Source organism: Carassius carassius, chromosome 44 (genome assembly GCF_963082965.1).
Source record: "Carassius carassius chromosome 44, fCarCar2.1, whole genome shotgun sequence".
Taxonomy (NCBI): Eukaryota; Metazoa; Chordata; class Actinopteri; order Cypriniformes; family Cyprinidae; genus Carassius; species Carassius carassius.
Genome location: NC_081798.1, coordinates 16,206,561 through 16,231,700, shown reverse-complemented (window position 1 = coordinate 16,231,700; position 25,140 = coordinate 16,206,561). Strand labels below are relative to the sequence as shown.

General features: G+C 36.8%; 1 protein-coding gene across 7 annotated transcripts in view; it reads left to right on the top strand.

Moving 5' to 3' along the window:
* Positions 1–25,140, top strand: part of cacna1da (calcium channel, voltage-dependent, L type, alpha 1D subunit, a) — a 117,603-nt gene that overhangs the window by 37,519 nt on the left and 54,944 nt on the right. For 6 of the 7 annotated variants that reach the window (XM_059538441.1, XM_059538438.1, XM_059538443.1 and 3 more), the window contains exons 5-12: positions 2,233–2,399; positions 3,540–3,692; positions 6,838–7,031; positions 7,988–8,091; positions 15,696–15,862; positions 18,557–18,631; positions 24,765–24,849; positions 24,972–24,998. In XM_059538441.1, coding sequence (XP_059394424.1) covers positions 2,233–2,399; positions 3,540–3,692; positions 6,838–7,031; positions 7,988–8,091; positions 15,696–15,862; positions 18,557–18,631; positions 24,765–24,849; positions 24,972–24,998 — 972 coding nt within the window. The remainder of the gene's footprint in view (positions 1–2,232; positions 2,400–3,539; positions 3,693–6,837; positions 7,032–7,987; positions 8,092–15,695; positions 15,863–18,556; positions 18,632–24,764; positions 24,850–24,971; positions 24,999–25,140) is intronic. The other variant, XM_059538442.1, reaches the window with a different exon arrangement.

The following is a 25,140-nucleotide window of genomic DNA, read 5'->3' as shown; positions in this document are numbered from 1 at the left end:
GGACAAAGTAATTACATTTCAAGCATTTTATATGCTTTGTGTTTTGTAAAATAAACCAATTTTCAGATAGGTGGCATATCGGGTGCATATTCACTGATACGATATATCGGTGACAGGCTCATATTAGCTGATAATATCGGCAAAACGATATATCGGTCGTGCTTTAGTTTAGTGGTCAACCAATATTGTTTTTTTGACAGCCGATGCCGATTTCAGGCCGATAGCCAGTATAAAGCCGATAAAGATTAATTGTAATGATTTAATGTCCACTGTTATTCAAACAACAAATTATACGGGACGTCAGAGCAGATTTGTGGGATGTTTTTATCCCCACTGTGGATAAAATTAATTCAGCAGAGGCAGGAAAGCATAGAACATAGAACATTATTCTTATATTTAAGAAATTTTAAATCATTTGTCAATGGATTAAAAAATAAATATGTAAAATAAACATACTTATACTTTAGATGACAATGTACTTTTTTCACAAATAAATAAATATTTAATAAAAATATAATTTAAAAAGGAAGTAAACACTGTAACCAACAGGGCACTCAGTATTCTGGGAAGTTTGTGTGCATTGGGAATCATTTTTTAAAAAAAGCCAGGGTAACACTATTAATACATATGGCACACAGAGAAAATTACATGAATATGACAGTGGGAAAATGCATAAAGAGCAGCATAATTTGAAATCACGAGTTTAAAGTTTAAAGCATCTGTAGCTTAATGTTGATTAGTACAAAATACTAATCAATTATAAGTATTTTAATAAGATAATTATTTAGAATCATCCTTAATTTTAAAAAGACCCAAAATCAAGGTTATGATGAGGCACTTGTTAAAAGTGAATTAATATTTTTTTTAAGGATTTCAAAATCCTTTTTTTTTTTTTATTATTATTACTTTTAGGCCACATTTATAACTAATAAAATATTTTTACTTCAAATAAATGCTGTTTTTACACACTTTCTATTCATCTTATCATCATCAAAAATACAAAAATATTTGTTTCCACAAAAATATTAGTGTTTCTTGAGCAGCAAATCAGCATATTAGAATGATTTCTGAAAGATCATGTGACACTGAAGACTGGAGTAGTGATGCTGAAAATGTAGCTTTGCATCACAGGAATAAATTACATTTTAAAATATATTCAAATAGAAAATAGTTGTTTTAAATATTTCAAAGTATTACTGTTTCTAAATACTATATTTTTTACAATGTATCTTGGTAAGTAATATAGACTTCTTTTAAGAAATATAAAAAAGAAATTACTGACCCCAACATTTATTTATTTATTTATTTTTCTTTGGATTTGATGTTAACTTGAATGATGCATTTTCATTTTAATCTAAACAAAACACCACACTGTAGCCATAAACTACTTAAATCATCTAGATTCAGTCTGTCACTTTATTGAATAGAAAGTGTTTGTGAGTCTGTAAATTCCTTATTTGTGGAATATATAAAAAGCTGTAACTGTTCTGTCCACTTTTACATCTGTATCTCGCCTCTGTATTTTTTTACCCACTGTTGGCTTCTCTGTAGATCACCTCAAACTGTGTACATTCTCATCTTCTTCCTCTTTATTTGCTCATCAGCATCTCTATCTCATACACGCACAGTCCACTGGGTAGCTAGGTCACATTTCCATCAGTTTGCCTCATGCAAAAGAGCTGTCTCAATCTCTCTCTTCACCTACCCATCTCTCATTTCACGGGGCTGTCGCTCATGATCTTTAGCTGAAATTGACATGAATTCACTGAATTCACAACTTTTATTTTGGTAATATTCTCTTTATAATGTTATGCATAGGACATTCCTAGTTATACTAGTTATTAATGTTGTGCACTGCTGAAGAGCTGAAGAGGTCTCAATATTTTGGTGCATTGAGCTTTTCTTCTACTCTTATGATTCCCTCAGTCCCTGCCACTGAACAAACAGCCCCACAGCATGAATTCCAGGCTGCTACCAGCATACTTTACTTTTAGGATGGTGTAAACGTAGCCTGAAATCTTTGAATTTATGTTTGAATCAGTCTTAAACAAAGCATTTGGTTTGGTTTGCTTGAGGTTTGTAAGATAGAAACAATCAGTAAATACTTTTATTGAAATGTGTAGTTACAGATACCAACACATATATATTTCTTTTTATATATTTCTATATTTTATTGATATTTTGTGGTGTCGATAAGTTATTTGTCAGGTTAATTGTTCTTTTGTCATCCAGATTGTTTAGTGTTGTCTTGGAAGTTCTGACAAAAGATGGGGAGAAGGAATCTGTTGGAAGCCACCCATCCGTTCACGGCCATGGAGGGAAACCAGGAGGTTTCGATGTTAAAGCCCTCAGAGCCTTTCGAGTGCTGCGACCGCTTCGCCTTGTCTCAGGAGTGCCCAGTGAGTTAAAAATTGTCATTACCTGCTACTTATAATACATGATGGTAGTCCCTGTTTCTTACAGTCTTCAACTATAGTGAGTACACTGAACATTTTATTGATTACTGATTACATTTTAACTGGTTTTCTAGAAGTCAAAATTAGTAACTTCACTGAACCTACCAATATACAATAATCTACACAGAAAAACATAATTTATGGGTTGAATCAGGTGGAAATGACTATTTAAGGTAACAGTTTTAGGTTGCCACTTTTTACAGTATATATACTGTAATTTCACTAATATTGTGACATTATTTTAGTATCATTAATAACTATTTTTAATTTAATTTAATTTTGTATTTTTTTTAACTTTAGTTATTTGTGCTGGGTGTTTTCATCATTACATTTATTTTTATTTTTTTTATTTGTCTAGTTTTTATTAATCATTTTTAATAATTAACCATTTTTATTATTACTTTAAGTCAAACTAAAAAAGAGAAACTGACCCTTGTGCATACAAAAATCTCATTGGATACAATTATTTATTTTAGTTAACATTTTATTTTGTTTCAAGTGACAAAAATGTTTTCATGGGTTTAGTAAAAGTAAATAAAAGTTTTGAGTGATATAGGCCTAAATTTAGTGTTATAGGTTTAGCAAGGTAAAAAAAACATTTTGTAGGAAAAAAAGAAGTCCAATAAAAATCAGGTGAAGCTGATTACATATTCAAGGCTTCTAATTAAGACTGATTGGTCGACTAGTCATTCAGACAGCCCACGACTATAAGATTTCTAGAAATATGTATAGTAGTTTTGCACAACACTTAATCATGAGGCACTTTGACAGCATCCCCTTCTGAGTCCTCAGAGCCCCAGACCCCCGCTGATGGGTGGATGTTGTTTGAAAGATGATGGCGCATGATGTGGCCATATGGCAGGAAAAAAGCAGCATTCCTTACTGCATCCCCTCAGGATCGTTCTCTGAGAACAAGCTGTCAAACTCAATGCCCTAAAGACACTAGTGTGTGTCCGTGTGTATGCACTCTGAGTTAGATGTGAAAGATTGGACTTAAATGCACCCAAGTGAACACTCATTGATGTGTCAATTTGTGTGTGTGTGTGTGTACATGCGTTTTTATGTAGTTTTGCATATCCCTAGGTTTACAGGTGGTGCTGAACTCCATCATTAAAGCCATGGTTCCTCTCCTCCACATCGCCCTGCTGGTTCTGTTCGTCATCATCATCTACGCCATCATCGGTTTGGAGCTTTTCATTGGAAAAATGCACGCTACCTGTTACTTTCAAGGGACAGGTGTGTTTATCCTCTATTGCGAAATTCTGTTACATTACAGTTTAAATGTTTGGGGTCAGTGAGATAACAAAAAAATATTTGGAAGAAGGCTCTTTTGCTCACAAATGCTGCATTTATTTGATCAAAAATGCAGTAAAACTAGGGTTGCCCTAGATTTTCTTGGTCGACTACTTGTCATTCATTTGAAGCATTAGTCAACTAATTGCACATTTATCAATAAACCATTTAAATCATTATAATAATCCTTCAATTGCCTACATAGCCTAATAAGCGCTCTAGCACATGCATAAAGCTTGCCACAGCGCACTGGCTGAAGTAATGAATATGAATGTGTCAGGGAAAACCAGTAAGGAAGCTGCATTAACATTTTAGTAATGTATTGATACATTAGTGCTTTCTTTGTTTTTAGATTAAGAGATGAAGTGGTAGTCTGACTCGTAATTCCTGCAGTAGTGAAGCGGCTATTTGCATGTTTAACACGGATTACATAATCTGAGAATATTGCGAAAATAGATTTGAAAGTAGACATTTCGCTCTATGAGATATGTTTTCATATCTGTAAGGCAAATGTACACAAAGTTTTGGAGCGCTCAAGTTCACAGAGACTGAGACGGCAGAAAGCGCATCCTGTTTGCTTTCATTATTTTACAAAAGCGCATTTTGTTGTAATTGTAAATGCACAGAAATAAACATAGAGGGCCCTATAATACACCTGGCACAATGTGACGCAAGGCGCAGTGCAAGTGTGTTTGCTAGTTTCAGTCCGGCGCAGTTTGCATTTTCCCGTCCAGCGCCATGTCGTTTAATTAGCAAATGCATTTGCGCTAATATTTGATCACATGGGTGTGCTGGTCTAAAAAAGAGGTGTGTTCAGGGGCATTGCTGGCGCAATGCTATTCTAAGGAGCTGTCAATAGACTGCACCATAGACCAACTCAAACCTGGTCTAAATTCTGGTGCAATGTTTTTTCTTTGTTATTTAAAGAGCGTGCACATCATTTTTTAATGCACATCAAAAAAGACGTGATTTTGTAAAGGGACCACATAACACTGGACTAATCAACAGACCAATCTCATTGCACAGCATCTGAAATGCTAGTTTTGTCATTCTAAAATGCTTGAGCAAAGTTTCGTCAAAGTGCTTCATTATAATTAACTCCCAGAACTGCGTTCCCTAAACAGCAGGCTCTGAAAATAAGATAAGAGGGAATAAATTAGCAATGCTAGCATTAGTGTTTGTACACAAGTGTGTACATCATATGGACACTTCATAATGTGTTTGAGGTTGTTGATTGCTGTGTAATATTTTCTGTATTTTCAGAGCTAATTATCTTAATGTAGGATACATTAACATGGTGTAGAAATGATTTTCCCTCAGAAATCTCAATTAAATTTCAAAATTATCTACAAAACTATTTTTTTTCAGTGTAGATATTATATAGATTCATATTTTCAACACATTGATTCATATGAACTGTTGGAAAGTGTTCCCTAGTAAAGATATATTTAAAATACATTTATTTCATACTAAGTATTAGTGTTGTCAAAAGACCCAGTACTTCGGTACCAAGTCGGTACTAAAAATTTTTAAATGTGACGGTACCAGGTTTCTTTAAGTACCGGTAGTACTGAGGTCCCATTCAAACCCAGTTCAGCGCTATGATAGCGCTGTTTCTCACACATGCAAAGAGAGAGAGAGAGAGAGAGAGAGAGTCTTACCACACTGAATCGACATGCTATATGTAAACTATTCTTTGTTGTCTTCTCCTGTCAAAATAATGGAGTTCATTTAGAATTATTAATACTCATTTTCGAACAAGCTAAAGACATACCAGTTTCTCAGGTAGTGGGCGGAGCTAATGCGCAAATGGCAATTTCATTGGCTGGCGCTGATCTAGTACCGTCCCTGTTTTGATTTCAGCAAATCAGTTTGACCGAACGCAGACAACGTGATTAATATTCATGAACCCCAGCAGCTCATCAATTCATAGTGCATTGTATATACATTAGTATGATAGTAGAATTAGTAGTAGTATTATCTTTTAATAATAATTAATATGATCTATTACTGTTTTTTTTACAGAAACCCTCAATGACCAAAAATATCTTAAGCATCACCACCAGTCTTAAGTTCAGTTAAAATGACAAATATGCATTCATTAGGCCTAAAAGTTAATTTTTACATAAAGGCATTGTGCTAGAAATATTACTATTATTTAGTAAACTGTATGTGATACTGCTACTATTGAAAAAATGTACAAAACTTTATTTTTTAAAGAAATAAATCACAATATTTCTTCCATGTTTTAATTTTAATAGCAAATCCCCTTTATTTACCAAAAATAAAATGTTTAAATTTCATAAATTAAAAGACAAATTAAATTTGGGTGAAACTTGTTTACTGTTTTTCATAATTATATAACTTGTAGAAAAACTTTAAACACAAATGTAAATAAGTATAAAGAATGGCATTGGTTTTATTTTTAGTGCTAAAAAGTTTTTTTTTTTTAATTAGCATATTTTTGTGTTTGCTTTGGTACCGAAATTGGTACCGAGAACCATGGATTTTCACTGGTATTGGTACCGAATACTGAAATTTTGGTACCGTGAATACACTACTAAGTATAATTAAAATCTATTAACATATTAACTGATATATCGCTGGAACTGATATAAAAATGTTAATTTAACTTTATTTGGAGTACTACTTGTGCAAAGTGCAGATTTCTTAATATTAAGCCTAAAATGTGTTTTAATGTGATTATTGATGAGGAGGATTGTCACTCTGTGAATAATATCAGTCTTTATATGCGAGATATTTAAAGTGTACATGAAGTATACTTGCAATAGTTCTACTTTAGCACAATCAAATTTACTTCAGTTTATCTTTAGTTGGACTTCCGCACTACTTCCACACAATTAAAGTGCATTCAGTACAAAATGAGTTGTTCCAGATTTGCAGACTGTAAGTATACCAGTTTAGTATACTGTACAGTTGTAGGGTATTTTTATAAGTACATATATGTATTTGTAATATACTTAGCATGACATAAATCTATTTCAAATTCATTTTAGTATATTTATTTTAACTAGGGTTTATACCTTTTATGCGTGTTTAGGTTTGACATTCTCTCCTCTTTCTGCAGATATAATAGAGGATGAACCCACGCCGTGTGCCGTTAACGGTCATGGCCGCACATGCCCCGTTAATGGCACCGTGTGTAAGGAGGGCTGGCACGGCCCCAACGGAGGCATCACGAACTTCGACAACTTCATGTTTGCCATGCTTACTGTGTTCCAGTGCATCACCATGGAGGGCTGGACGGATGTACTCTACTGGGTTAGTATTAGCTTGCTACTTCCTCTCGCATCCTACCTAGCACGTCTTCTTGTTGGTGTACTGTGTAATGAATGTTAGTCAATAATTATATTTGTTAAGAGAGGATGAAGGGCTCGTAGAGTCATTACTGCTTTGAGGAGCATGTGAGAAGCTCAAACTAGCAGCCCACACACTGAAGCAGGAACTCAAGGGTCTGTTACTGGCCAGTGTGCTCTGATGAGATCCACCCACCTTACACATCATCCGCTGGAAAATCGTTCCTCCATTTCATCACGGCACACTGTTCATTTACATTGGCATTAACTTTACATTTTCAGCATAGATTTTCTGTGAATCACCCCCAAAATTCGTAGTAACTGCTTATTTCACATGCACAAATTTAAAAAAGTAAATATGCATAATGCAGCAAGCAAGGTAGTGCAACTTGCCTCCTGAATTTTTTTTAAAATTGATTTATTTAGTAGACAGGAGACTGTGTTTAAATGAATTTTGTATTGATTGATTGATTTATTTTAAAGAAAAAAAAAAACTTTATAAAAACTTTACAGAGGTTTCTGAAATGTAACAGACAGATAGATAGATAGATAGATAGATAGATAGAAATGTATTTCTTTATTTATTTAAAGAAGATGCCTGACAAACGTCTTTGAAACCTAACTTGTCCAATACTATTCTTTTTGCAATCTTATGGCCAGTGTGTGGGAACTTTTACTTTATCTTTCCTTTATATCGACTTCATCCTACACGCACAAGTTATACTTGTGAAAGCCTTCTGTTATTTATTCAAAACATCAAAATGTGTTAAAACTGAAATCCTGTTTGATTTTGAGCAGAACGTCTTCTCTAGACCCATTTTTAACCTTCTCCTTACAGTTTCCGTTCCATACTTAAACTTCTATTCGTCTCTCTCTTTATCTCCACCTCGTTTTCTCTTCCTCATTCCTCTCCTCTCTCAGATGAATGATGCTATGGGGTTGGAGCTGCCCTGGGTGTACTTTGTGAGCTTGGTCATCTTCGGCTCTTTCTTCGTCTTGAACCTGGTTCTGGGTGTGTTGAGTGGGTGAGCAGCTCCTCTTTTCTCTACACTACTGTCCATGATCTCCAGTTTCTCTTTCTCTCCTGAGACTGAACTCCATCCCAGGAGTTCCCTTTCAGTCGGGCACTCTCGACGCCACGTCGGTGACCGACGAATATGGGATATCGCTTCGATAGACCAATTTACTTCGAGTGTAAACTAAATGGCTCTTACTCCCTCACCACTCTCGATGGTGGTGCAGCGAAGGGGTATTCAGGAATCCCGTTGGTGGAGTGGGTGGTAGTAAGTCCTAAGTCCGCCGCCTCCTGGCGTGGAGACCCGGTGCTCCCTTCCCGGGCCTGTAGGCACTTGTCTGGTCGGACTGTCAGTGCCTATGCGGCTTGCGGGGAAGCTGCTACTGCCTTACACGCTATGGCATAACTGCAGGTGCACCAGGCTAAGGCACTGAAGGACCTGCACGAGGGTGGTCACGATTCAGCGCTTCTGCAAGAACTCCGAACCGCCACTGACCTTGCGCTTCGAGCGACAAAGGTCACCGCGAGTTTGCTGGGTCGTGCGATGTCCACATTAGTGGTCCAGGAGCGCCATCTCTGGCTGGGTCTGGCAGACATGAGGGACACCAACAAGGTCCGGTTTCTCAATGCCCCTGTGTCCCAGACTGGCCTCTTCTGCGACGCATTCAAGAACTTGCAGGGCACGGAGAGTTGCGGATGGCCAAGCTCCGGACCTCACTCATCCTCCTCCTTCGCCAGATGGCAGTAGCGTGCGGTTCGAGAGCGTCAACAAAGGCCCTACTCATGCACCCTCTGCCAACCCGTGGAACCAGGTGAGCCCTGCACCCCACACTCGCACCACACTCCGGCCTGCTCTCAAGCCGCCCGAGTTGGGTCCCTGTGTTCCACCTCGCTGCCCCACTGCGGGTACGGCTGTGGTTCCGTTGGTCCCGCTTGTAAGGTTTTAAGCGCCTGGTCAGCGCTACCCAGCCCGTCTCGCTGGCTTCTGTGAACCATCAGCCTCGGCTATGCGATTCAGATCGCCCGGCATCCCTCCAAGCTCTGAGGTGTCCGCTTCAGTACAGTGAAAGCATCCGATGCCCCTGTCTTGCGGGAAGATATCGCAGTCCTACTGGCGAAGGACGCGATAGAGCCGGTCCCTCCAGCCGATATGAGGACGGGGTTTTACAGCCCGTACTTCATTGTAGGGGTGCCCCTAGAGCAGATCTCCAGGCATGCTGTGGTTTACACGGATGCCTCCACCACCGGCTGGGGGGCCACGTACAATGGGCAAGCAGTCTCAGGGGTTTGGACGGGCCCGCAGCTGCAGTGGCACATCAATTGCCTAGAGTTGTTAGCAGCGCATCTTGCCTTGAACCATCTCAAAGGTCTCTTACGAGGCAAGCATGTGCTGCGACTGTTGCGTACATCAACCGACAAGGTGGTCTGCGCTCTCGTTGCATGTCGCAACTCGCCCGCCACCTCCTCCTTTGGAGTCAGAAGGTTCTGAGGTCACTTTGTGCCATTCACATTCCAGGCCTGCTAAGTCCTACAGCCGACGAGCTGTCTCGAGCAATGCTCCCGGGAGAATGGCGACTCCATCCCCTGACGGTCCAGCTGATTTGGAGGCGGTTCAGAGCCGCTCAGGTACACCTGTTTGCTTCTCCAGAGACCTCTCACTGCCAGTTGTTCTACTCCCTGACCGAGGGAACTCTCGGCACGGACGTACTGGCACACAGCTGGCCGCGTTTCCCCCAGTGAGCCTTCTCGCACAGACACTGTGCAAAGTTCGGGAGGACGAGGAGCAAGTCTTGCTAGTAGTGCCGTATTGGCCCACGCGGACCTGGTTCCCCGAACTAGTGCTCCTTGCGACAGCCCCTCCTTGGCCAATTCCTCTGACGAAGGATCTACTGACTCAGAGATGGGGCACCATTTGGCACCCGCGTCCAGACCTTTGGAAACTCCATGTCTGGTCCCTGGATGGGACGCGGAGGTTCTAGGTGACCTACCCCAAGAGGTAGCGAACACCATCACTTCGGCAAGAGCACCGTCTACTAAACACGCTTAGGCTTTGAAGTGGAACCTGTTCATCGAGTGGTGTTCATCTCGCCGAGAAGACCCCCGAAGATGTCCGATTGTGGCTGTCTCCCTCCACCCTCAAAGTCCAGGTTGCACCTATTGCTGCGTACCATGACCCCGTGAATGGGAAGTCTTTGGGTAAGCATGACCTCATCGTCAGGTTCCTTAGAGGGGCCAGGAGGTTAAATCCATCCCGGCCCCCCTGTATACCCTCTTGGGACCTGTCTCTAGTGCTTAAATCACTACAGCAGGGCCCATTCGAGCCTTTGCATTCAGTTGAGCTAATGTTTCTTTCATTGAAAACTCTGTCCCTGCTTGCACTGGCCTCCATCAAGAGGGTAGGGGACCTGCATGCATTTTCGGTCGACGATTCGTGCCTAGAGTTCGGGCCGGCTGACTTCCATGTAATCCTGAGGCGCCGGCCTGGCTACGTGCCCAAGGTTCCCACTACACCCTTCAAAGACCAAGTGGTGAACCTGCAAGTGCTGCCCCTGGAGGAGGCAGACCCAGCCCTGGCTTTGCTTTGTCCCGCCCGAGCATTAAGGTGCTACGTAGACCGGACACAAAGCTTCAGGACTTCAGACCAGCTCTTTGTCTGTTACGGAGGCCGGCAGAAGGGGAGTGCCATCTCTAAGCAGAGGATGGCCCACTGGATTGTGTTCTATAGCCTTCGTGTAGAGTTGGTATCCTCCTGTGTTCTCACCTCAAACGGGTAATGGCACTGAGAGGCCCCGGTTAGTGTCGGCTTGCTTAAACTGCTCCAGAGTGTCCATACTGTAGACCCTGTTGAGATCCTCCATCACCCTAAGCAGCTGGACGCGGCGGAACGTCCGGCGCCAGGCCTTCATGATGTATCCGTGAGAACCATGGAAGGGTGGGTTCCATATTGAGACCTAAGCGGTACTCGTGTGTGTATAGTCCACGGTATAGCCTTAGAGCCCGTGTTTCCCCGGCAGACTTCTGCCTTCCCAATAGGGTTTTTAATCACCTCAAATTTCTCCGTCTACTCCTAAACGGATGCTATATGTGTATTTGCCTTCGAGACCTCCTTCCGGAAGGATGGGCTTCCGCAGCGTTCCGGTTCCAAGCGGAACGGGTATGTTTTCCCAGTGTTATCCAATCTCACCCAGTGAGGTTGTGCTTTGATAACGGTGAGTGGAGCTACTTGTTCTGAGCCCCGGCCTACACCTAATAGGGGCGCAGGCGGCTCGCACAGGGCACTGGAAGGGGCAGCACCCATGGCGCTTTGATAGGGATCCCATATTCGTCGGCCACGTCCCGTTGCCATGGTTGCTGTACCGCCGCTGAGCTGCCGGGTACCCGGCTCGGCTCCTCAGCGAAAAACTGGAATGCATTGCACCTGCTGCCTTCTTATACTCACGCAGTGATCAGCGGCAGCTGGATGCAATAATTGCATGCCAATGTGCATTGGCTCGTTTAGTTTACACTCGAAGTAGATTTGGTCTATCGAAGCAATATCCCATATTCTTCGGTCACCGATGTGGCGCCTCTGTTCCCTCCTTCAGGGAACGAGGGTTACCATACCGAGACGTTTCTCACAGCTAAATGGAGCCTCTCTCTGTGGGTTGACCGTCCTGTTTGGGCCCCTGTAGGTGAATGACGCCATCGGGTGGGAGACGCCATGGATCTACTTTGTTAGTTTGATCATTCTGGGCTCGTTTTTGTGTTGAATCTTGTGCTGGGTGTACTCAGCGGGTAAGAGATTGTGTGCTGTGAAGGCTGCTGTGCTTTCCTTCTGTCTGCTGGTTGTTTCTCTCAGAATATTATCTGAAGTTTTTCCTTATGAATCAATACTACAGTGATGGCCAACTCAAAAACTGGTTCTGGTATCTGGTTATTTTTCATAAAACTAGAGTGAATTTGCTTAAATTGGCAACTTTTTATCATGTAATGTTCTGATTATTTATAATAATTAGAAACAATTAGAAGTAAACCAAGTGTTTAAATGAATTATGAAGTATCAGTTTATTATTAGTAATACTAATAAAATGCATGATTGATTATTGAAATAAATAATTTAATGTAACTATAAATTATTTTTAATTTATATGTATTTTATAATTTTATTATTATTTATTATTCTGTGTAATGTTAGACAGGTGCCCATACAAAATATATATTTTTAATTTTTATATTAATATGTATTAATAAAAAATAACATGCAAAATGTGCTTTATATTCAGTTATTTATTTAAGTAAATTTAAAAGTTTATACTTAATTTTAATAAACAAATTATTAAATAACTTGTTGTACTACTGTACTGAGCAAGGCACTGGGCAACTTTTGCCTGAATAATAATACAGTATAATCTGAGTAGTAAATTCATTACGTAGTACATAGTTTAATAAAAAAAAAAGATGCATACATTAGTGATAATATTTACCATTTAATATATTTGTATTATTTTTAATTTTACTTTTACAATTTTATTATCTGTCGATTTATTTTTATTCTGCAAAATCAATTTATACCAGTAACATATTAGGATGGTTTTCTAAAGTCTTTGATTTTATAATGGTCCAAACTGGGCTAAACTGCATGCATTTCAATATGCATAAGTGTTAACTCTGTCCTAAGGCATTTAGTGTAAGTGAACGCATTTATAGTCTTATTTTCATTTATAGTGAAATATAAAGAAATTATTTTCATTCTAATTAATGTTAAAATAACTCTCTCTTGAAAACCAATTTAGCTTCATTGTAAATTGTTGAAATTCAGACTCATGAAAGTCATGGAGGAAAAATAAAATAGTTTAGACTACAGCACATGGGCAAGCAGGTGAATTATGCTAATTCAGCAGAACCAAAAAAACATCTGTCATTAAGATGTTTTAGCAATTCAGCACTTAAATACACTGTTCAAAAGTTTGAGGTCATTAAGATATTGTAAGGTAATATTTTGAAAGAAGTTTTTTATTCTCAGCATTTATTTGATCAAAATATATTATGAAATATTATTATTATTTAAAATAACTGTTTTACTATATTTTAAAATGTATATTTTTATTCCATTGATGTAAAGCTGAGTTTTTAGCATCATTACTAAAGTCTTCAGTCTCACAAGATCCTTAAGAAATCATTCTAATATAATATATAGTTGATGCTCAAGAAACATTTTTAATTATCAGTGTTGAAAACAGTTGTGAGGTATTGTATTGATGAATAGAAGGTTTAAAAAAAGAACAGCATTTATTTGAAATAGAAATCTTTTATAACATCTTTACTGTCACATTTGAAGTGAAAGTCATGACATTTACCAAGTATAGTCACCCATACTCCGAATTGGTGCTCTGCATTTAACCCATCCAAGTGCACACACACAGCAATGAGTAGTGAACACACACCCAGAGAAGTGGGCAGCTATTTTTGCCAGCAGGGAGCAACTGGGGGTTCAGTGCCTTGCTCAAGGGCACTTCAGTCATGGGTATTGAGGGTGGAAGAGCGCTGTTCATTAACTCTCTCTCACCTACAACTCCTGCCAGCACCAAGACTCAAACCTGCGACCTTCGGGTTACAAGTACAACTCTCTAACCATTAGGCCACAGCTGCCCGTTTGATCATGGCTGATTTGATCAACCTTGCTGAATAAAAGTATAAATTTTACTGACCTCAAACTTCAGTATAGGTTTATTATAGGTTTTGTTGGACATTCGTTGTTTTTTTTGCATGATTTTTAAACAGAATATTGAGATTAGTTAAGACAGAAGGAGACGGAAAGCTAATGAAAGGAAGGGCAGATGGAGGAGAGGAAGGAGACTTGAGCCAGAGAGGTGACTCAATTCAATTTGTTTTTGTTTTGTTTTTTACAGCAGAAAGATAACTCATGACTCATATTCTTCCTCTTCTTCATTTCCCTCAGAGTGGGGCATGAATTTTGTATCCCTCTCCAGAAGGGTGAAATTAATCTCCTTCCTGTGTCCGTAAATCCTAAAGCCATTTCTTAGAGCTGCAGGGTTATTAATATTCCACCACGAGAGACTCAGACGCTGTGCCCGTGGTGCAACATATACAATTTGCAGATGGAGCAATCTTTTGAAATAAGGTTTGGGTTACATTTTTGTGCCTCTGCCATTTTATTAAGAACGCCACACACACGTCGTGTGACCTTTCCGAGCACGTTTGTATGTGATGTTTCTTCAGGTCCTTTGTGGACAAGCATGCACCCTGCTGGCAGGACACTGAAGCGTTTACATTTAGGTTTAGCTGTGTGTCAATATGGTGAACGTGCATTAGTTTGTAATTTGATCAAACCCCTAACCTCTGGCATTAGATTTTAAAGTGGAACTCTAACAGTTTGTGTTACACACATGAATGATACATGCCTTTTGCACAATGTTTGGGAAAGGAGTGTTATAAACTTTGAGTGAATATTAAACATTGTGGCTTAAAAACGTGGGAAAAAATCTCATTGATTTTAACAAAGCAACTGACCTCTCCACAACCTCCTAGCAAAGCCCTGAATCAAACCATTGCCCCCCTCCTACTTTTAGTGTACATGTAATACATTTTTAAATGGCTTTTTATGTTATCATTATTATTATTTAATTTAAATCATACATATAAAATACGTATATATTTTGATTATGTTAATATAAATCTTAAGAAATCTTCGGAAATAATGCAGAATAATAAAATAAATATATATTAATGTATAATTATTAAATTATACTTAAATAATAATAATTATAATTGACCAGTTAAATTTAAATGATATTAAATCAATTTATGTTAATTTATAATTATTTAAATTAATTACAAATAATTTATTATTAATGAATACTTTTTTTGTTTTTTATTCTGCATTATTTTAGAATATCTATTCTAATTTAGATTTCTTATTTAATGTTAATGATTATTCCTATAAATTGATCAGCATTGTCATCTTTTTAAGCTTTAATATTAACAACTATCTTGTATTTTATGATGGTCAAAACTAGTTTGAACTGTTTGTAGCAGGTTGAAAAATCCATTCTGAACATTAACCGGGTCACAAGGTGTTGAGTATAACTTTATAATCTGAACTCTGTTTAACTCTGTTCATGTTTAGAATCACAATCAGAAAATTATTTTCCTGGGACAAAAAAATATGCTTTATTTCTATTCTAAATATAGCAAATTAACTAAACTAAACTAAACAAAAAATGAATATATTTTTTATATCCATGTCCATCACAATGAAATTGGGATCTGAACAATAGTGATGCCAGTATAATTATTCAAATTTTTTATTGCAAAATAAAAATCTAAATAAAATCCCTCTCTCTAAAACCCTCTGTTCAATATATATATATATATATATATATATATATTGCTTTATTTAAACCTAACAGACGTCTTTTTTTTTATTTTATGCTGAAAAAAAGTGTAATCTTTCTGAAATTCAGTGTTGCTTGGTTTGATATTTTACTTTATAATAACATTCATACACTTTTTAAAGTGTGGTTTAGGTTAAATGCTAAATAAATTTAGTGGGCCATTGTAAATTTTGAAGACTGTTAGTGTACTGAGAGTAAAACTGGGTTTTCCTGATCCCAGGGAGTTCTCTAAAGAGCGAGAGAAGGCGAAGGCTCGTGGAGATTTCCAGAAACTACGGGAGAAACAGCAGCTGGAGGAAGATCTGAAAGGTTATCTGGACTGGATCACGCAAGCCGAAGACATCGACCCTGAGAATGAGGAGGAAGATGAGGAAAGCAAACGGAACCGTGAGTACCTGAGTGCTGCTCTCATAGCGCTGTGGGATTTATATAGAAACAATCTGATCTCCCTTCATGCTGGCATGTGACTGTTTATTGGCACATTTCTACATAACAGGAAATAAGTGACGTGCAACAGGCATATTCCTCTCATCTAACTTAGAATGTCATTTAAATGCATACTAGTAGCTTGACAATTACTGAGCGCTTATTTAGTCCATGTTAAGGCAAAAACAGAAGGTTATTGAATGCAAGTATTTAGAATTAAACTGAGAATGCTTCTTAAATTCCAGATTAGTTCAAGAATTTCAATTAAATTCGCAACAGGATTAAATTGGTAAATTTGAATGCAAATTTAGGCAAGTATAATAAAAAATTCATATTACTGCTGTAGGTTTGGTACGCTGCTTATTAATTAAAAATTTTTTTACAATTTTTTTTATACTTATTAATTTTACTAATAATTAATATTTTTTTAAATCTATTTGTAAGTAATGTAAAATTATTTTATGAAATGTCTTCACTGTCAGTTTTCATTAATTTCTGCATCTTTGCTGAATAAAGTATACAATTCTTAAAAAAATGCATACAGTCCCCAAACTTTTGAAAGGTAGTGTATTTAATTTTTTACATTTAATAATTTACTTTTATTTAATGCAACTTTCCATTTTGCAGAATGCAGTATTAATAAAATTATCTAATAACAGTGGTGCTCAATAGCTGTGTTCATTATTTGTGCAGTATTTGTTTAGTTAAAAAAATTTAATATTAAGGAATCAATAGGCCTCTAATTAGTCAAAATGTATTATTTGTATTTTGTGTTGAACTAAGGAAATTTGCTCAGTGAGCGTCACAGTTTTCTGACTTGTATTAGCTATGAATGACATTACAACCAAAGCTTTGCAACATTCTGTAGCAGCCACAGAGCAGGCTTTAATTGGCCCGTCATGCCCATCAAACTGCAGCATGACACAGAACAGACGTCAGAAAGCCCAAAACAGCTGCCTCTGGTGTACTTTTGAGGAAATTGTTGAGGAGCAGCAGTTAACATGCGCTGACGCCATGAGCGCTGTCTCTTCTGCCGAAGCACAGATTTGTCAAAGTCAGAAGTCTCCAGGTCAGAGGGTTCGATACGCGACTGACAGCAGAGGCTGATTCTGGAAACTGGAGACTAGTGTTCATCTGTACTTCATTATATCTGCTGAGAGAGAGGAGTTTGCTCAGAAGAGCATGAAGTGGAAAAACTGAGCAAAATAAGGACTAATCCTAATCCCTTTTATATAAGCAGCACACATGATTCTGAGCGGTTAGAGTCGCTGCTACAGCTTCCACTGTTACCAGAGCTCTTTGAATGATCTCGGTTCTGTGAGAGGAGAGTCGGGTTAGATTAGCAGGCATGTTTGCTTTAATTGATTGATACAGACCCACAAGTTCACACAATCTTAGAAGAGAATATTTTTCCATTCTTAAAATGCTGTTGGAAACCAGATAGAAGCAATTGATTTATAACTTTATTTTAAGCATAAACTTGAAAGAATAAATGTAAAAAAATGTTATTCACTTTTATATGTTTTATACATAAATTGTGATTTTCTATGCGGTTTTGTTTCTTATTTTAATTTATCCTCACCGTAAAAAAAAAAAAATCCATTATACTGGCAATTTTCTGCCAGGATATTATCTGTTAAGTTTACAACACAATTCAAAGCTGAAAAAATATTTTGGGAAAATTCTTTTATATTAACATTGTTTCAGTATTTTTACTGAAAAACAAGACTGATACTGAATAAGATTCGGCATGATTTTAACTTCGTGTTAATTTAGTATCACTATTAGAGATACTAATTAGTTTTCATTAATAATTTAATATAAAAAATTAAATACTGAAGTTGTAGTAATTTTGCTGTGTTCATTTAGTTATTTTTCTTACCATGTCTGTAATTATTATTTTTATTTCAGTTTTAGTTTATTTTAGTACATCAAGTTACTGTAAACTAAATCAAATCAATGTACAGTACTAGCTTAAATAAAATAAACGTTTTCTTATTTCATTTTATTTCAGGCCAGGCTAATTTTATTTCAAGTAACCTTTTTTATAGTTTTAATTTAAAATTGTGATATAACATTCAGCATCTTATTGCTTTCACTCAGACATCTAGAAATGCCATAAAATCACATTAAAAATCATTTATTTTACTGTATTTCATTTGATTAGCCTGCTGTGTACACATTATATATATGATCATTTTAGATGTTGGTGTAAATTGGTTGTTCATTTTCAATAAGTCAACAAAGTGCAAACAATGGCTTGCATTTCCTGGTTAACTTACTATGAATGTATATGGGGGGCATCAGGGTCAAAGGTCAGCTTCATATCATATGCACATCCACACAGATCTCTATCATCTGCACCAATGTTTTCACTGAATTCTTTGCACTGTGATCCTAATAACCTGCTCTCACTCATTGTTAACTAACTGCCCATCATCCTTTGCTCCCATCCAGCTGACGAGCTGCCTCAGTGTTTTTGTTGTTGTTGTTGTTGTTGTTGTTTATTGATGTTAATTGATGTGTCTGTGCTGTTCTTGTTCCCGTGCTTTAACCTGTGTTGATGTGGCTACTCAATCTCGCCCCCATGACCTTGCCACGGCTGTGCTGTGCTGTGTAAATCATGCATGGGCTTTGGGTGCATGGGAAATGAAGGGGTTACACTGGCCAGCCTGATGGAGAAGAAGAAGAAAGGGTTTAGCTTGTTCAGCCAGTCCTCTGACACCCATGGTAAATCTCCTTCCCACCCATCTGTCCCTTTCATATGTGTGATAACTTGATGATATTCCTGATTATTACCTGTTAGAAGCCTTGTATAGTGTTTGTTTACACACATTTTAAAGTGATTGATTCTGTAATTAAAATCTGATTGGAAACTATTATAAAAGTAAGTTACTTGGCAGTCAATGGGACAGTCACAAGCCTCCCAGTAGGGGTGGGCGATATGGATTTTTTATTTTTATTAATATCACGATTCCCGATTTTATCACAATTCTATGTCTTGTTGGTTTCACTATTTTTCAAGTTGTCTGAGCATTACAGCCAAACTAATTTCCCTATTATAAAGACAAAGCCTTTCAAGGTAACAAAAAAAAGAAAAGAAAGATACCCTTCATTTTTTCCTCCATGTTGACATTCTTCCTTGTATTCAAACAGGAAGTTGGGATGGGGCATAACACAGCAATTTTTCAGTATTTTTGGTCGGTTTTTTCCAGACTGGAAATGCATTTTTATTGCATTTATCTGTTAAATGTATACTGTTAGGCATATATAGTTGATCTCAAAGCTAACAGAAATGTGCATAAAGCTACAAACTTGGATTTTCATTGGGTTTCTAACTGTAATATAATCACCTTTCACTACTGTTCAAAGGTTTGGATCACAAATATTTTTCTATGTTTTAGAAAGAAGATTTAACCAATGTTGTATTTTACTGCAGCAAAAAAATACAGTAAAATTCTGAAATAATATTACCATTTAAAAAAAACTCTTTTTCTATTTTAATATATGTTAAAAGATAATTTATTTCTGTGATGCAAAGCTGAAATTTCAGCATCATTAGTCCAGTCTTCAGTGTAAAATTAGGAATATTATGTTGAACAATAATATTTAGCTAAATAGTTTTGTGGAAACAGTGATACATTTTATCAGAACTATTTGATGAATATAAAGTTAAAAACATTTTATTAACAGATTCTTTGTAACATTCTAAAATGCCTTTACTGTAAATGTGTATCACTTTGATGCATTCTTTGTTGAATAGAAGTATTAATTTATTCTTAAGAAAATAAAAATCATAGTGACCCCAACATTTTGAATGTTAGTGAATACATATTTGTATTAATTTGTATTCATTGACTTATGCACAAAATGCCCATTTTGGCCTGTACGGAAGTATGTATTTAAGCTAGTAATGTCCATGTGTGTGATGTTTATGTGGATGCTGTAGTGTGTGAATGCACTGCTAATTCCTAATTGTGCTACTTGTGCTTTACAAGTATGAGTTTTCCTTCTTTATGCCCGTCAGTGCTTATGCTTTTTGTCCCCATCAGTTTTTCCACAACATTAGTGTTATCAAACTCTTTGCTTGCCCGTTTCCTCCTTCCTGTTCTAATTTAGTCCTCTCATTCTCATTTTCTCAAAATCAGAGTGAGTCAGAGATCAGATCTGGCAGCAGTGAGAGTGCAGCATCTCTCCAACTTAAAAATCCCAATTTAAAACAGTGACAGCGAGTTTCTAATATAGAAATGAGGTTAAACCCAGATCACCAGGCTCATGGTCAGCAGTTTATAGAGCAGTCACAAAAAGTCTGATCACACTCGCTTATTACTGTCTTTGGATGTGTCAGAATTCATCCATATATCCTGCGGGCATGTGAGGGCTAAGAAGAACAGATAGTTTTTACTGTATGCCTGTGTTTTACCATTACTGAGCTCATGATAAAACTTTTGGTCTTTAATTTAATTTCTGTCAATTTCTTCTCAGTACAGTGATGCAAGTTGACTATAGTTGAGATACAAAAAGTAACTAACACTTTACATAATGATTCTATGAATTAATAAATGAAGCTGTGGAGACAAATAAATGACATATATTCTAAAAAACAAAAAGCATGGAGAATTGCACTAATTTAAATGAATTTGCAGTGCGTGTATGTGGAGATATAGAACATAAATATTTATTTAATATTTTTACATAATGCATGTTAGCATGTATTATATTTTAAAAAATATTTTAATACATGTAGAAATTAATATTAACAAGATTAAAATAATGCTGTAAAAGTATTGCTTATAATGTACACCATTTGTAAAGTGTTACCACACATACCAAGAAGTGTTGGCAAGTTCAAAATCAAATTGCATTAGGCCATGCTTAAAAATATTCTTGTTTGCCGTAACCCAACCGACCCTGTCAATTTAGCACCGACTGAATTATTATTTTTTTTTTGCTTTTAGTCCGACCGACTCGTCGATTGTAAATTTGCGTTAAGACAGACCAATTTTTTTTAAAACAACTCTTCAAACAACTAATACAAAAGCAATAAAATACTATTAATTATATTTAAGTATTGATAATATATAAATTGCCTAGGCCTACATACAAATGACAGCTATCAGAAAACCTGTGACGTCATCTATGTTTACACGGATGTCACACTATGGCCTTTGCGTTCGCTTCGTCTCATACTCTCACTCACTGTCAGAGTCAACGGTTCGCGCTTGGTAATGATGGCTGCGGCTGCATGGGATTTAAATCCTGCCATGATTCAAAACTGAAAATAAAGGTCTGAAAGGTTGAAACTAAGTGTTCGAAAACTCAAAATAAAAAAATAAAATAAAAAAAAGTTTTGCAAGATCGAAAAATAAGATTTGCAAGCTTGCAAAATGTAAAAAAATTAAAATATCTCTGCAAACATTATGTTGTTTTTGAGATTTCCTTCTTCAGAACTGCAAAAAAAAATTTACGATGTTGCGCAAAGAATTTTTTCAGAGTTTCAAATTTGTCAGTGTTCTCCCACTGTATTAGATTGTTTTCCAGGTTTGAAACCTTGTAAATGGTGATCTGAAAACTGGTGTGCGAATGTGTGAAAAAATTTTTGAAACTCTGAAAACAGAGCTTTGCAGGCTTGCAAAGTGGTACAAAAAATTAAATCTCTTCAAACATAATTTTGTTTTTGTGTTTTCCTTCTTCAGAAGTGCAACACTCTTTTTAATGGTGTTGTGCAATCATTTTTTCAGAGTTTCGAATTTGTCACTGTTCTCCCAGTGCATAGTTTGTTTTCAAGATTTGAAACCTTGTAAATAGTGATCTGAAAACTGATGTGCGAATAGGTGAAAAAAAGTTTAAAAAACTCTGAAAACTGAGGTTCAAAAGGGCGAAACTTATTACATTGCATTACATTTGCAGACAATTTTTTCAGAGCTGAGTTTACAACACCCACTTTGTGGAGATACGCCCACACAGTTGCGAGCTTACGACTGACGTGATTTGTGGCTGCGTTGTCACGCAGCTCTGCTTTGAAACTCTGAAACTCAGACTGAGCGAAAATGAAGCTTTGCAACCTCACAACTAAAAAAAAAAAGCCTGGAGGGAGGGCCTTCTGCTCTTGGCCAATGCTTTGCTGTCTGCTGACGTACGGTCCTATCACAAGTTGTATTTACTGGAAAGGTGGGATTTTTTTCAGACCTTTATTTTCAGTTTTGAATCATGGCAGGATTTAAATCCCATACGGCTGCAGTAAACTAAATTTTCCCGGTCTCTGTTCAAAGTCATACGGGTTCAGGCACCATAATACATCTAAAAAATGCATTAAAACAGCTCGACACCGCTTTAACTTGGCACGAAGTTCTGGAAAAACTGTGCCCAGATCTTTTCCCATCCCTTCTGATGTCTAGTCTAAAACCGTGACCCTGTCGACTGTCACTTTATGTTCGAAAATCTATTGCACGAATCAAGCACAAATCTACCAACACAAGTTTCGAAAACGAAAATAGGAAATTTATTTTAACGACCTTCTCTCGGAGCGCGTCCAGGTTTTTTTTTTTTTGAACAGGCGTCACAGAGCAATTGCAGCTTGGGCACCCTTTAGTTTTCTTTTGAGCCAGGACACACACGCATAACAGCAAATAATACTTCTGCACAATGTTTCTCTTTTTACAACAGAAATGTGAATTCTGACGGTATTCAGACGGTTTCATGCATACAGATCAAAATAGTTGCAAAAATAAGTTCGAATTTTTGACTTAAATATGATCAAAATTCGAATTGTATTCGAATTTAAAATGCATAATTTCAGTTAGGGTGAAGAAAAGCTTTTTGCTTCTCTTCTGAGGCTTCAAGATATATAAAATATTACTGCACGTTTATTCAAAGAATTAGAATACATGACTGTGAAAAAACAACATAATATTTAAAATAATGTTTATGAACTAATTATTATTAATTAAGTTGCTTAAAGAACTATAAACAAAACAGCGTCATGTATGCATGCATTGTTAAATAAATAAAAAGGGCGGAAAACCAGTCACACAGAATACATTTTTTCATTTAAAAACATGAGATGCAGTGGGATGGGGAACAAAAACCCAACATAAAGTCTCGAGATATTTTTAGAAAATTAAATTAAATACATTAATTTTATATGTCTTTCTAAACATGCGGCTCTCTTGTGCGAACCGCAAGTCCACTGGTGTCCCTCTAGAAAATGCGCAAAATATGCGTTCTGTGTGAACGGCTTGGTTTCAGTTTTGATGTAAACAAGATCTTCTCCACATTGATGGTCTCTCTTTTTTTTTTTTTTTTTTTTTTTTTCTTTTTTTTGTAGTGGCTTCAACTGGATAGGCTAGTCTTTACATCAAAACTGAAACCAAGCCGTTCACACAGAACGCATATTTCGCGCATTTTCTAGAGGGACACCGTTGGACTCGAGTCTCGATGTATGTGGCATTGCACTATAAGGTTATGTTAGCTAACATAACCTTATAATGCAATGCCACATACATCGTCATCGCATCTCGTGCGCCACTGATAAAGATCAAGTATACTTCGGCTGTCCGCACACAGTCTGCATTATATCCTTTTCGTCATCCGCATGCGGGCATTTTTTGAGAGCGCGGACGGTGCGCATACATGAGGAGAAAGATGAGAAAGCAGATACTGCGTGTCGAGCTCGTCCGCCTTTGAAAGTTGTGTAGACATGGCTGTGCGCGCGGGGAGATGGAATGGAACACGGACTGTGAACCGGGGCTCATAAGGCAGCTTCCTTAATGCACACCTAAAATTCGAATGCAACGTTTTTGCATTCGAATGTGGATTTTTATTTTAAATTCAACGAATATTCGAAAAACCATTTTTTTTGACAGCCCTAGAAAATCGCCTATGCGATTTTTTTTTTTTTTTTTTTTTAGTTGTTGAAATTTAATCGTAAACACAGCCATGTTGAAGGCTGCAGTAAATGTTTTGCATTATGGCAGTCCACTCTGCTTATTGTTTTTCGAAAATGTTGCACTCCTGTTTGTCATTGTGCTCGTAACTTCACGCCAATAAATCATCAGAAATATTGGTCTTTACCAATATATTAAATCTTTACATTCCTCCTGCCTGTTGTCCGTGGATTCACCTATATTTTGTGGGGTTTTTTCCGTATAAAACTTTAGACATTCAAAATCGATTTTACAATCGATTCAATGAACACTTGTGACTCAAATCAAACAGGATTTTTTTCACAAAAATGACAACCCAAGAAATCGAAGTAAACGGTCTCTCATTTGTAGGTTGCATTGACACGTGGTGGATGCAAGTAAAACAGTACCTAATTTTTTTTCTTCTCACCTGAAATTCATGCACTAAACATGTTTTTGACAAAGATTTAAATTTGTTTGTGGTCTATATAGCCTGCATCAAAATGAGGTTTGCAATGATGCGCCCGAAGGCACGGGTAATGAAGAGCCAGTCAGTGACATCACAATATGCTAATTTGTTTAAATTCATACCTACGTCATCACCATCACAAAAATTAACTTTTTTTTTTACATTAAAACTTGAAGAAAAAAAAAAATAGACCGACCTACTGACCCTTTTTAAAAAGAAAAATTACTGTTACTGCAAACCAAAATATTTTTAAGGATGGCCTTATGTCAGAGCTTAGAAATTACATTTATACTGAGTTATATTCATGCATTATTTTTTTCCACATTTATAATTTGAGCTTTCGACTGGAATTGGGTTTCACCAAGAATTGTCTCAATCTCATTATCCTGTTGAATGTTTTTTGAAGTTTACCAAATCTTTCTTAGCAGAGTATGTGTGAAGTTTGTGTTTTAATGTGTGAATGATGAACCTTTTGTTTGTGACACAATAGCGAGTATACCGGCAAGTGAGACAGAATCCATGAACACAGAAAATGAGAAAGGAGAAGATAAGGCAACATGTTGTGGCCCGACATGGTGAGAAAACTCACAAATACACATGAATGGATATTTGATCAGTAATGAATACCAATTGTAATATGCTGTATCTATGAATACTCTGGTTTCTGTTTTAACTTTACAATTTGTTTTCATTACAGTCAAAAAATTTCAAAATCAAAATTCAGGTCAGTAATGTTGAGATTAGCTCATGCTAATGTTCATTTTACAGTTTATTTACAGCTGCACGTTATTGCATGTATTACTGTGAGCTTTTATTATCTAGCTAACTAGCTCGCAACACTGGGATAGAATGCTAGACAGATAAAA